The sequence below is a fragment of the Eublepharis macularius genome, chromosome 1 (genome assembly GCF_028583425.1).
Source record: "Eublepharis macularius isolate TG4126 chromosome 1, MPM_Emac_v1.0, whole genome shotgun sequence".
NCBI classification, from domain to species: domain Eukaryota; kingdom Metazoa; phylum Chordata; class Lepidosauria; order Squamata; family Eublepharidae; genus Eublepharis; species Eublepharis macularius.
Window position 1 is genome coordinate 98,473,080 of NC_072790.1, and position 14,213 is coordinate 98,487,292.

At 40.1% G+C, this 14,213-nt stretch overlaps 1 protein-coding gene across 1 annotated transcript in view; it reads left to right on the top strand.

Annotated features, from left to right (window-relative positions):
• LOC129337015 (coiled-coil domain-containing protein 162-like) overlaps positions 1–13,717 on the top strand; it is a 114,736-nt gene extending 101,019 nt beyond the window's left edge. The window contains exons 31-34 of the mRNA XM_054990502.1: positions 8,350–8,559; positions 8,830–8,950; positions 12,061–12,191; positions 12,919–13,717. Of these exons, the coding sequence (XP_054846477.1) occupies positions 8,350–8,559; positions 8,830–8,950; positions 12,061–12,191; positions 12,919–13,056 (600 nt within the window). The 3' untranslated portion in view covers positions 13,057–13,717. The remainder of the gene's footprint in view (positions 1–8,349; positions 8,560–8,829; positions 8,951–12,060; positions 12,192–12,918) is intronic.
• The last annotated feature ends 496 nt before the right edge of the window (positions 13,718–14,213 follow it).

Here is a 14,213-nt window from a genome sequence, read left to right on the forward strand (position 1 = left end):
AGGAGACCTACTGCCAACTGGCCTCTAATGACACCCCAAGTTTCAGGGAGATTGGACCTTGGGGAGCTGTTTTATGGCCTCCCAAAGAAGGTGCCCTCAGCCACCCCATTTTTTCCTATTGTGGAAACTCACAGCAACTGGGGAAACCCATCAATCATGCCTTTCCCAGGGTCCAATCTCCCTGAAACTTGGGGGGTCTTTAGAGGACAGTGATGTGTAGGTCCCTTACAAATTTGATGGATTTTGGACCTTGGGGAGCAATTTTATGGCCCCCCAAAGAAGGTGCCCTCAGCCACCCTATTTTTCCCTATTGTGGAGCAAAACTCACAGCTATTGGGGAATCCCATCAATCATGCCTTTCTCAGGATCCAATTTCCCTGAAACAGCTAGGAGTAGGTCACCAGCAAATTTGGTAAAATTCGGTCCTAAAATGCCCTCATACCCCCGGAAAACCCCGAATCACATTTCCCATTGGAAACAATGGCCCAATTTTACCCAATTTGTTCCGTATTGCTGAGCCAAACTGATGAATACCCCCCACCCCATTCTTTTCAGGTTCATGTATTGGGCATGTTTCTGAACTTTTGCTCTGATGCTTAATTGTTTTGCCACGATCTTTCTTCCCACTTCCTCCTTATCCTGACTGAAGACACTGCATGGAGAGGAGGAAGAGGAAGTTAAGGGGGAAGGAGGGTGCAGGAAGGAGGAGTAGGGAGGTGGTGGTGTCAACTAGAAAACGGGAGGATTTAAAACATGCCATATTAAAAGCAAAACAGTTTGGATGTAAGCTGAATCTAAGGGCAAAAAGAGAGGAGAGGGAAGCGGAAGCTGCGCAAAATTGATGTTCTGCAATGATGACTTGCTGATTATGACCATGGACACTTGCAACCATAACTACACCAGTTACCTGACATGTGCACGGACTAGGGCTACAGGACACGTTTTCACCCAGGGTAAAATGGGCACCAGCTGGTAGGAACAGACATGATTCTAGACACTCACATAGCCTCGTGTAATTCTTCTTGTGTGGTTTGGCTCTCAGATATGCTATCAGGGCTACTAGGCTTCTGGTGAACAACCTGGGTGGCACTTTCAGGTCAAAGGCAGAGCCCAATATATGAAGTACCTCAGAGATTGATGGAAGCCAGAAATTCTCACTTCTAAATGGCAGCCATGATAGATTTAAGGATTTTCACTCCGAACTTGCTTGTTCTGATGTGTCTGTTTTATTTGAGCAATTATTCTGGACCTGGAGAAAAAGCCCAGGTGGCACAGAATTGAATTCCAGTAAATAACTATTGGTCACTGTATCCAGCTCCCACCTGTCATTGACTGTATATTGTCAAATTTTTGTAAAGCATTGTAAGCCCCCTCCAATCCCAACCATGCTTACCGCTTCAGCATAGTCATGCTGAGGTTCCCTTTTTTGACTCCTTGGTATTCCGACTGGATTTGTTAAGGGAGGAGGGACTACCCTCCTCTTAATATTTGGTCTGCTATCTTCCCTTAGATGATCTGGTCTATTACATGTAGGAATGATTCTTGGACTCTCAAAGGAATTGAAACCTCTTTCTTATTTCTGCCTTGAGCCATGCCAGTAGGTTTGTTATAACAACAACGGTGCTTATATACCACTCTTCTAGGCAGAATGCCAATCAGAGCTATGAACAAGGTCAATATTATCAGTATCCCTCCAATACTGCTGTAGAGCTGAGGCTGAGAGGAGTGGCTTACCCAGAGCGATCTACTGAGCTCATGGCAATTATGGGATTTGAACCAACAGAGTGCTGATTTCTGGCCCAGCTACTTCACCATGTTACAGAAGCTCTTTCTTTTTGTGTGTGTGTGTCTTCTAATAATACAAAGATCCTCTTCTCAAAACATGAACCAGTCAACAATTCAGCAAGTAAATGTATTAAGCTGTAAATCAATATTATGCACTGTGCAAAGTGCTAACATTCTAAGTAGCAATAAATATATTTTCTGAAATTACATACAAATAATACAAAGCATTAATATATACACATACTCCCATCGGCTGTTAGAGTAAAGAATTGCACATAACCAGTATCATCTAATCATAACATGCCTGGAAGGATAAGGCTGTGTGAGTCTCTGCTGAATGCAAGTCCCTTTCCAAGGTCCGTGGTGTTCGCAGTAAGATAAGTGGTACGTTTTCCAAGTCTCAAAGAATGTAATCCTCAATTCAACTATGCTTTTAGAGGTAGGTGTGGAAAATATCCTACTTTATATCTTATCAAAGACGTTTAATTAGCCCAACAAAACGCCAGCAGGAATTGTTTCGCTTATTCCAAGCTTTCTCAGGGGCCGCAATTCTGTATGAATAAACAATATACATAGTACTCTGTCAGTTGTTCTATAAAACTCCACCCTCCTTCATTCCCAGATGCATAGGGTATACTTACAATCCATTTCACACATCTAGATTTCGGACGTGCATGGAAGGAACATGACGGCTACAATGTCCGTACATCCCTATAGTACCTTCCCTCTTTATATCACAGCTAATTACCACATTATATGCTAACAATTCTGGTCTTAAAGGAAACAAGACAATTCAAGCTCACTATTCAAGCCTTTTGGAATTAAAGTGTCCAGGTGGAATATCCAAAACATTTCTCTCTGTAACAACTGAGTCCCCGTGAATATACCTTCCCTATTTCTGACCACTTCTATACTACTACTTCTATACTACTATAGGTACTATAGGGATGTACGGACATTGTAGCCGTCATGTTCCTTCCATGCACGTCCGAAATCTAGATGCGTGAAATGGATTGTAAGTATACCCTATGCAACTGGGAATGAAGGAGGGTGGAGTTTTATAGAACAACTGACAGAGTACTATGTATATTGTTTATTCATACAGAATTGCGGCCCCTGAGAAAGCTTGGAATAAGCGAAACAATTCCTGCTGGCGTTTTGTTGGGCTAATTAAACGTCTTTGATAAGATATAAAGTAGGATATTTTCCACACCTACCTCTAAAAGCATAGTTGAATTGAGGATTACATTCTTTGAGACTTGGAAAACGTATCACTTATCTTACTGTGAACACCACGGACCTTGGAAAGGGACTTGCATTCAGCAGAGACTCACACAGCCTTATCCTTCCGGGCATGTTATGATTAGATGGTACTGGTTATGTGCAATTCTTTACTCTAACAGCCGATGGGAGTATGTGTATATATTAATGCTTTGTATTATTTGTATGTAATTTCAGAAAATATATTTATTGCTACTTAGAATGTTAGCACTTTGCACAGTGCATAATATTGATTTACAGCTTAATACATTTACTTGCTGAATTGTTGACTGGTTCATGTTTTGAGAAGAGGGACCTTTGTATTTAGTACGTGTGCCAGTCCTTCCTGTTGCCTTTTTGTTGTTGTGTGTGTGTCTTCACCTGACAGGACCACCCCTGGACCTTTTCCCTTCCATTAGCCTGTTAAAAGGCTTGTGAGGAGGCTGAGGTGAGGGAGTTTGGCAAATCTAGATTGTCGATTACTCTCTCTGAGGTCTGGGAGGTGGCTAGGCCTGCCAATCCTGCCAACAGAAGTTTTCTCTCTGAAAGAAGTGAAAGTAAAGTGAAAGTACAACTCAGAAATCCCGGCAAAAGGAAGAAGAAATAAAAAGAGATCCCCTTTATTTCAGACAAGCTGGCTCTGAGCTTTCAGCTGCTCTTCTTTCCCTCCTCCTTTCTTTTGGGCCCTCGTTCCCCACTGGATCAGTCTTACCGCAGTTCAGTTGGGACTGCCAGGATTGAAGCAACTCCTCTGCTGCTGCTGGGGCCTACTCCTTCCTAGCCTGTGGTAGTTGCTGAGAGTGTTGTGCTCCATAACAGGTTACTGTAGATTAAAAACCGCACCCTCTGGTCATCTGTGGGGGGGATTCTCCCAGCCCAAAGGTGGGAGCCCTTGGCAATAGTCCAAAGTTGTGGCGGTGAAATCTAAGAGTACCTAGGGCCATCAGTTCTATCACTTGCCATCGCTCCAATACGGAGGGAAGAGAGTGGAGGCGGTAGAGCCCTTCCCTTCCCATGCAAGCTCAACGCGGTTCTTCATCCAGGATTGCTGTGCTTCGTAGAGCACCACCGAAGACATCCTGCTTGGAAGGTGGGGCCAGAAAGACTGGAGATCCCTGGGACAAGCCCCTCCCCTCCAAGATCAAAATCAGCTGACTGACCCTGCCTTCGGAGAGAAGGAGCTATATCCCAGAAGTAAGGACTGCCCCACTCCTAGGACCACTGGAGAATGAGGCTCTCTTCTGTACAGGACCTGGCTGCGAGTACATTGCAGAGTATTCTTGGAACTTTAGGGATGAGATTCATATATTCAAAGCATATTGTAAGATTTCTGTTATATTTACACTCTAAGAATTAAAATCCTATGGGGGGAAATTGTGTCAGTATTGGTTGGTTGTTTTCTCCTCTTTGTGTTAAATACCACACTGAAGGAAAAGTACAAGATTTCATCAGCAGTGGCTAAGGAGGACTTGTATAGTATCTGTGGCTCTTTATAATGTTGTAACCCTCTCTGAGCCTGCTCTTGGGAAGGGCAGGCAAGAAATCTAATAAATTAAATTAAATGTATGGAGCTGTAAATCCATCTTGCCCTTTTAGAGCATTTACCAAACTGTGTGCGATATATTCGGTTCATTCCTCAAGCTTTACTGTAACCAGTGAAATTGCAATGGTAAGTTAAGCAAAACTCGTCAAGAATATCATTTAGTGTTAAAAAAAATACATGTCTGTGTAAAATGTGAAAAACTATCACAGTAGAGCTCCCCATTGAAAGCACATTTTGAAACAATTAGACTGAACAGCCTTTGTCAATGACTTTCAAAGCAAATACATGTTTAAATTGGAACTGTACCAACAACTACACAAACACAATTTCCTTTTTACACTCTCAGTAGCAAACTTCTCAGTGCTGTTTATAATGTAGATGAAATAATAAAATCATAACCTCAAACACCCATAAAACATTGTACATTTTAAAATAACATTGATACGGTCACCAAGACATTATTAAAACCTGGAATTCACTGAAGTAAAAAAAACCTCAGCCAGTTAATGATCTCTAAAATAAAAATAGTCCTCACCTGCCAAGAGAAAGGCCTACAAACCTCCTTGGGCAGAGAGGACCATTTCTGGATTGCTACCACCAAATAGGGAGCTGGTCGGGGCAATGTTGGAGGAGGTAGGGAGCTGTGTTGGCTCCATGTGCAGTGTTGGTAATGCTGAGAGTCACACTGGGCCCAGGGGTGGTGACAGCAATGACAGTGGGGGGACACGGAACTTACAGGAAGAAAGAATCCCATTCTCCCCTACCTTTGCTTCCTCTCCCTCCTCCATTCTGTTACTCTTCTCTCTCTCTCTCTCTTTTTTTTTAAATGTGATTACTTTTTATTATTTTATTTGTGCACAACAGAAAAAAATTAAAACAAAGAGAAAGGAAAAAAAACCCAGTGCTGGCTACAAAAACAGTATTAGCAAATCTATACATGGGTATCTATAAACGATTTTCAAATATCTAAAAACAGGTCCATATGCAATTGCCTTCTATACACAATACGTTCAAATGTTGATAAGTTTATATAGTCTTCAATCCAGTGATTTACAGGAAGAGGGCTTTTGCCTTTCCAGTGTTGAAGTATGTGTCTTTTAGCAACTGACAGAGCACAGAGGGTTCATTTCCATTGACCATCAGTTAGATTCCAAGAGACAGGCAAATAGTTTAACAGTACATTAACATCTTCAAAAATAAATGAGTTTTCTCACACAAAATTAATAAGACTAATAACTTTCCCCCAAAGGACGGAATGACTGAACATGTCAAAGCATATGCTTAAGAGATGCATCTTGTGAATTACACCAGCAACAGTTAGACACTGTGCTTAAGCCTTTAGTAAAAAGACGCTGTGGTGTCCAATATACTCTAAACAATTTTTTGCTGAATAAGTTGCAACTTAAGATCCATAGTAGAAACAGGTATATGGCTTAAAGCCTTATCCCATTGCTTTAGCAAAACTGGACACTTCAGATTTTTATTCCTTTCATCTTTAAGGCTCTGTGTATCATATTTATTAACTGACCTCAAATATATAATATACAATTATTGTAGGCTTTGCTTTCTGTCTTGATTCAATAAGAATCTCCAAAATTGGGGTTGATTCTAAAGCATTCAAAGCTGCCAGACCATATTTGGACACAACAAATGTTGCAATTGTAACTATTGTCATTCAACAGAAGCTAGCAAATCATATTTAGACCTCAGTGGGAAAAATGACAAGAACTCATCATTACCTATCAATTGATCTAAAGTAAAAATTATGACAAGGGCGGGAGGGTGGCAATGGCTCCCCCCTCACCAAGTCACAAAACTCCATGCTGGCCAGGAACAGGGAGGGAGACAGTGGCAGTGAGGCTCAAATAGAGGAGTTGTTTCTGCACATGCACAGACAACAGCTTCTATTGGGGGGGGGGATTGTCTCCTTTGTGTCAATGTGGTCCTGATCCACAGATGTAAAGTATCTTTTAAAAATTCAAACCACTTAGAGCAGCAGTACCAGGAAATATGACATTAATTATGTATACCAAATTTAATTTGAAGATTTTATAAAGAAGCTACTGCTTACATACCTTCCAAGATTTCACAGAGGAAAATAGGGATACTTCTATGTTTGAGCAGGTAGGGCTGTGGAAGGGGTTCAGCAGCTGAGCAGTGTGATCCAGTAGACAACGGCTGGTCCATCACCACCCAGGCTCACCTGCCAGAAGCAGAAAGCAGGAACTGTTTGCAAGAAATGATTACAAATGGCAAGTGCAACAAAGCAAGTAAAATACACGTAATACTCACATACATGTTCCATATCACATTGATACCATTTATAAGATATTGGTCCCATTTTACAGCTCAGACACTGAGGCCCAGCAACAAATAACTAGCCAAACTTCAGCCAGTGTCTCTGAGGCACATGCTATTTAACCAGAAATCACAAGTGCTGCCTTGCAACACATGCCAAGCACTTGTGCAGAGCAACTGCAGATCTCCCACACTCCTTGAATTTAGAATTAAGAAGAAATGACGAACCACCCACCCTGGTTAAAGTACCACTGATTCTCTATGGACTGACCTCACCTACGTGGCTGTCAAACCACAAAAAGAGAGCTACATTCAGCAATCTACCTCTTCCTAATTTTCCCAAAATTTCTTAGCAACTCTTTACACAATCACATTTCCTGCCTACAATTCTGTTTCTTATACTAGGCAAACTCTCTTTGCCTATTCTCTATTGACATAATTTGTATCAGTACTGATGGCAAAGCTAGGATATTTGGGCTAGGATATTTGGGCTGGGGAAAAGCATTTCCTGCCTACAATTCTCAATTTCTTATACTAGGCAAACTCTCTTTGCCTATTCTCTATTGACATAATTTGTATCAGTACTGATGGCAAAGCTAGGATATTTGGGCTAGGATATTTGGGCTGGGGAAAAGCATTTCCTGCCTACAATTCTCAATTTCTTATACTAGGCAAACTCTCTTTGCCTATTCTCTATTGACATAATTTGTATCAGTACTGATGGCAAAGCTAGGATATTTGGGCTGGGGAAAAGCACATTACCGGGGCCCTCCTGCATTCATGCACGCTCCTCCTTTGTGCACACACAAAATGAATAATTTCAAAATTGTGTCCATATTTAACTGCATTCTCACTCTTTCATTTCATCTCTCCCCTCTCCTGCCCTGAGAACAGATCAATTTCAGTTTCCCTCTCCTGGAAATCTGAATTGCAATAATAACTAGCTTTCTAGTCTTAGTTGGGATGGAAGGAAGATGTAGCCAACAGAAAAATTATTTTCTTTATATTTAATATGGAACTCTGTGCAAAAGGGGAAAATAAGTTCATTCATTAAAATAGTATATTGTGCTTGTTTCTTTGCTTACTCACTATAGTTGTGTGATAAGAATAGTTAGGTTACAATGATACTGGGAAATCTCTGAAATAAAAAATATAGAAGTATATATACCACTTTTAACCAGTTGTACTACCTCTATTGATTCTGACGTCAGGGAGGGGAGGTGTAGTCAATTTTTCAGTTGCTATTTTCTGTTTTTGTTGTATGCATTCAGAATTTTAGATTATCTTCTGGTATTTTTAAATTATGACATTGTTTTCTGATATGTTTATTTTTGGATATAAATTGCTGTGGAATTACATGTTTGAGAAAAGATATATGTGTCAGAAATAAGTTAAAACCAATAAAATCATATAGTATCACATTAAAAGTCACCTTCACACAATTTGTTGCTTGACCTGCTTAGGAACTCTTGCTACAAGAGGCAGAGCACAGGATGAATCAAGAAGTCCACAGAAAGCACAAAGTCGATCAGATTAAGACAGAGAACTTGGAAAGGATGCTAGAGGATCTTGGAGAGAGAAAACTGAGATTGCAGTGCCTGTCAGCAGAAGCTGAGAAATCCTCAAAGATAAGGCAGCTTCAAGAAAAAAAAGTGAAAAAAGAAATCCACCAAGTAAGTCCATAAATATCTTTTCAGGATCTAAATAGAATAGCGAAACTATGTTCATCAAAATATGTACCAGCAATAATTTATCAATACTAAAAAAAAATCCTAACTGTTCTATACATTACTTTATAAAGAAGCCTCTGAGATAAATGGACCTTTCATGCAATGGTTAGCAGTCTCCTGTTCCCTTTTATTCTAGGCATGCATTTCATAGGAGGACCGTAAAGCAGTGTGGTTTGGAATGGTTTTTTATTTTAAAATGTTTTATCTTTTTAGATAAGAAGCCAGCTGGCACAGGAGCGCAGTTTAAAACTGGATGCCTTCCAGAGAGTAAATGAGCTTCAGAGTCACCTTTATGACATGGAAACTACATCATCCCAGAGAAATTTCTCAGCAAGTATGAATGTAGTTTGTATGAGCATGGCCTGGGCTATGCATGAAGGCAGTTGCAGATGTGTTTGCCCCAAAGCTTTATTTTGAAACAAAAGTGGCTGTGGGAGGCTGTAGTCTTGTGCTGGTGATGGGTGGTCTACTCAAAGGAATTTTACCACTCTGGCTTTCTCCAGGTATACCTATATCATTCCCCCAGTGAGAAGAAAAGCATTTGTTTTGATGGGGGAAACCTCCATTTTCTATAGCTGCTAAAATAGTGAGGAAAACACATACTCTGTTGTCATTGCAACCCTATGCAAAGTTATTCCCATTTAGAGTAACTTTACTTAGACTGGAGTAACTCTGCACAGGATTGCACTGTGTGTTGCGTGTAAGTAGAGCTGCATCATGTGGTTTTCTCACCCCAAGCAAGATACTATTTTGCCACCTCCTCATTACTTTCTAAATAAAGGGTAAAGGTAGTCCCCTATGCAAGCACCGAGTCATTACTGACCCATGGAGGGGACATCGCATTCCGATGTTTTCTTGGCAGACTTTTTGTTATGGAGTGGTTTGCCATTGCTTTCTTCAGTCATCTACACTTTACCCCCAAGAAACAGGATACTCATTTTACTCACCTCGGAAGGATGGAAGGCTGAGTCAACCTTGAGCCAGCTACCAGAACCTGGCTTCCACCAAGATCAAACTCAGGTTGTCCTGAGCAGAACTTGAAGTGCAGTACTGCAGCTTACCACTCCGCGCCACGGGGCAGAGTGGTAAGCTTGTATACTTTCTAAATAAGACATGGATTAATGAAAAATAACCTGTTTGGGGGGATTTACTGTGCCATCCTTCTGTGCAGATTTACTGCACAGAAGTGCTTCAGTTTCAGTGGGTTTAGACCGGAGTAGCTCCACATAGGATTGCACTATTGTCTTTTACTCTGGACACTTGTAACATTAAATATATAATGCTTATTAATGCATTGCAAGATACCAAATTTCCATGGCATTTTTGAAGGTTACCAGCACTCTTCTTCCTTACTTTTAATGGGTTGTTTAAACTAGTCAAGGAATCAAAATCTCTTCGTGTATACATCCTATATACACACTTCCTGGATATATATGCCTAGAGTGTTTGGCTCTCAAATTTAAGCATTTTCATCCCTGTATGGTAAACATGATATATCTAAATTAGCATTATTTTTCTACGGATAGTCCATCCCTTTTCAGTCTAGTTATAATTATTATAATTATAATTAACATTATAATGATCTATTTCCATTTGCCCTATTTTGCCTGAAAAACTCATTAAACTCAGCACTCTGCATATTTTGAACATAATTATAATAGCTGCGCTTATATACTGCTCTTCTAGACAGATGAGTGCCCCACCCAGAGCAGTGAACAAGTTAGTGTTATTATTATCCCAATACAACTGGGGAACTAGGGCCAAGAGGAGTTGCTTACTCAAGGCCACCTACTGAGCTCATAGCAGTAATGGGATTCGAACCAGTAGAGTGCTGATTTATACCTGTCTTCTAAAAGTTGGAGATACCGTTTCTGGATTATTTGTTCACATTTACTTTCAAAAAGATTATGCATTTTAATTGCTAGGCATGTCTTGTTTAAAAAGCGTAAGACAAATCAGAGGGTTTAGACATAAGAAAAATGCTTACTTAAAATTTACTAACCCCCAAGTTTGTCATGTTCTGTATAGATTGCCACAGATTATCTAACACTATGGTATTACTTTCACAGGTCTAAGAAGGAGGTTTACTAATCTTTCAGGCAGTGCTAACAGCACAATTCTTTCTTTTCCATGTAGCAACATACTAAATTTCTCCTATCAGCTACAATTCTTTAGCACGAGAATGTGCGCTTAGAATCCTGAGCTCCAGATGAAAGTTGTATTTATCTAAATAAGGAAATCTGAAAGTAACTGATTTGCACTGTTAAATTTCCTGTATTCAGGAACCCTTTCATACTAACTTGTTTGCCAAGGAACCTGTTCCTTGCATAGAAATATGGTGATTGGTATTACCAAGATGTACTCAGTTCACCTAAAGTACTGGACAGGTTTCTTAGCTTTTCTCTCAGCCAGTGTGAACTGAGGGTATGGTCTAATCCTACACCCAACACTTCCCAGATTATGGATCTGCACAAATCCATAACAGGTAATCTGTTTCTCAAGGAATCTGTTCCTCATTTCTATAATCTTGAGGACCACCCCTCCCTGTCTGAAATCTCTTAAGCAAATTAATTGGTATGCACTTGTCTTTCAAAAATCAATGGAAGTCCCAGCTGCCAGGGTCCAATCTATGCTTCAGTTAGGGAATTTGTGATTCTACGTGATCTTGGTTACATTTTCATTCATATACCAACCACCTTGATTGTCAGGGTACTCTGAGAAAAGATGGCAGTTAAGTCCTTAGAGAGAACTAGTTTTTCTTCTGTACAAGGGAATAATAAAAAGATATTCTTTTAGCAATTCCAAGGATTTCTCCTGGAAGGGTGATGGAGCTGTAAAGAACGGAACAGGTATTGAGTAATGGCATACTCGGGCAGAGTTTCTCCCTCTAGTCTCAGATGTCACTTGCAGATGGGACCACAAATGCATACCAATCAGCTTCTCAGCACTGTCTCCCATTTACCTTATGCTTTGTTACCATATACCTCAGAAAGGATTGTAAAGAAGACATTTTGAATACCGTTCCGTTTGCTCCAAAACTTCCAACAGTAACCCATATAACTTATCACATTGTGAGGTCCTAGCTCCCAGTTAAGGGGAGGGAGGGACTAAGCATGAAAAGAAGACAAAGTTCTCCCATCACAGAAAACCCCTAAGTGTGCAGAAATATAGCTTGCTTCTCATCCCCCACCCCCAAAAGGGGTCACTGCAGTTTAACCTTTACTTCTTCCCACTGTCTAAAGTAGCCTATTTTATGATTTTCATAGGAAATCAGTTGATAGTACCTATCAAGCTGCCATTCGTTTTTCTACTCATTAGATTCCATTTTGAGAATTCTAACCAATCTATGTAGACTAATTTATGAAGAATCAAATGACCCTCCCTAAAAAGCTAAGGCAAATTGTAATGGCCCTTGGAAGTATTTTATATACTTTTATGTTCCAGGCTCTGCTTCATGGAGTCAGAACACAGGAATATCAATGTCCACACTAACCAGGGATTTCAAGCAGCACTTTTTGACTGACTCTATGCGTAACAGCAACAAAGCTCCAGAAAAGAGTCAACGTCCTAAGACGGTAAGGTTTTGGAGAACAAGGAAGTGTTAACATGAATCTCTACTATATGACAAAGTGAACTACATATACTGATGTTTTTGTAAATGCGTGCGTTTTAATAGAATAGCAATATTAGATGTAATCTTGTGCAAATTAAACACAACCCCTTCCAAACCACTGCTTGGGTGGTTTCCCCATAGATGCTTTGTTCTGCCCTGACTTCCTTACAGCAACGCTTTTCAGAAGCATCCACATATTCCTCCACTTTGCTGAAATTGTTCCCAAGTGTGCTTTACTTTTTTTCAAAGATCACAGTCAAAGATCACCTTTCAACGGGCAAGTGAGCACTTCTGCAGGTCCTATCCACATAGGTACAATTCTTACCTCTTTTCCCATGGCTACCATTCTGTCACCCCAAAAGGCTCTATCTCTGGAGCTTTACATTACAGCAGGGGGGAAATAGCAGTCAGGGAGGTCTGGGGAAAAGGAGAATGAAGGGAAAATATTCGTGGGATGCTGTTGCCACGGCAAGCAGCAGCAATCAGAGCTACATGGTGAATCATCTTTCTATGTAAGCAGCCTTGGTTAACTGGCTTTGACCTTTTTTCCTGAAAAATATCTTCTGTATTATAATTTAATAGTATTATAATAGGTCATCTTCTGGAGTTTTCAGATACCAAAATCTCACAGCCTGTTAGTATTTTATTCAATGAAACACAGATGTGAATAACACTATTTATATTTTCAGGTACCCAGAAGCTGGAGAAACAGATTAGTAGATGCTGTCTTGCCAGATCTTATAGAAAAGTCTCATTCTACCCTATCTGTGCAGTTTGGTGAACAGGGGGGACCTCAGCATTGTTTACCAGGGCAGCCACATCAGTAAGTAGCATGTGTTCCAGATGTATACTCCGTATTGCTGAGAACTGCAAAAAGAATCTGTAGTTACACAACCTGATAAAGTATTTTCGACCCTTACCCCATTTTTTCTACTGGGTTTAAATGAAATCTGCCAAGTAATAAAACTTATGACCTACCAGAGTATACATTGAGTGCAACTCTTCACTGGATGCAGAGGCTCCTTTCACGAAGGTTGCGCAGAACTGCACCAACCTATGGTACAACATGATGTTTATCATGTTTCCCCTCAGGCTTGCAGTAACCCAAGCCACATATAAACAAGTCATGCTTACTAAGATCAAGGCCTGAGCTGCTCACGACTTTCAAAAACAGAGATCAAGAAACCAGTCAGCAGATAAGAATTAGGCTAGCATACTCACCCTTCCTGTATACAGTACCTTTAACCTACACAAAGAGAGCAAGACTGTGTTTTTCGCTTCCAAAGAAAAATTACACTCAAAAATATTTTTGAAACTAAATTCTTATAGCTTATCTGTAACAGTAAAATGGAGGTAGTTAATTTGTTTCTCAGTTTCAAGCTACAAATTGTAAAATTACCCAAATTGATAGTAGATGGAGCTGCTTTAAGTCAGCTGTGTCTTGACAGGAAAGGAAGATAGGCAGACTGACTGAGTCAGGGACAAACCAGAAGCAGCACTTCTTCTTACCGAATAGTAAAGCGTCTAGTAGCACCTTTAAGACTAACCAACTTTACTGTAGCATAAGTTTTCGAGAACCACAATTCTCTTCATCAGATGCAACTGATGAAGAGAACTGTGGTTCTCGAAAGCTTATGCTACAGTAAAGTTGGTTAGTCTTAAAGGTGCTACTGGACCCTTTACTATTTTGCTACTACAAACTAACACAGCTAACTCCTCTGGATCTTCGTACAGAGAATTCCATAAAATTAACGTAGTCATCACCAACATTTGTGATTAATACCAGTTGAAAGTGGAATGGCAACCAAAGTCAGATCTAGATGACAATTTTCTTACACATTTACAATTGCAAAAGTAGGAGTACCAGTTTAATTAGATCATGTAATGTTATAGAAGAATTCTATGCAGTAAGATAATGTATACTTTGGTGGTTTCTTCTACACAATTTCTGTAAGTTTTGCATTTGACAAAGTTTTAAACAAGT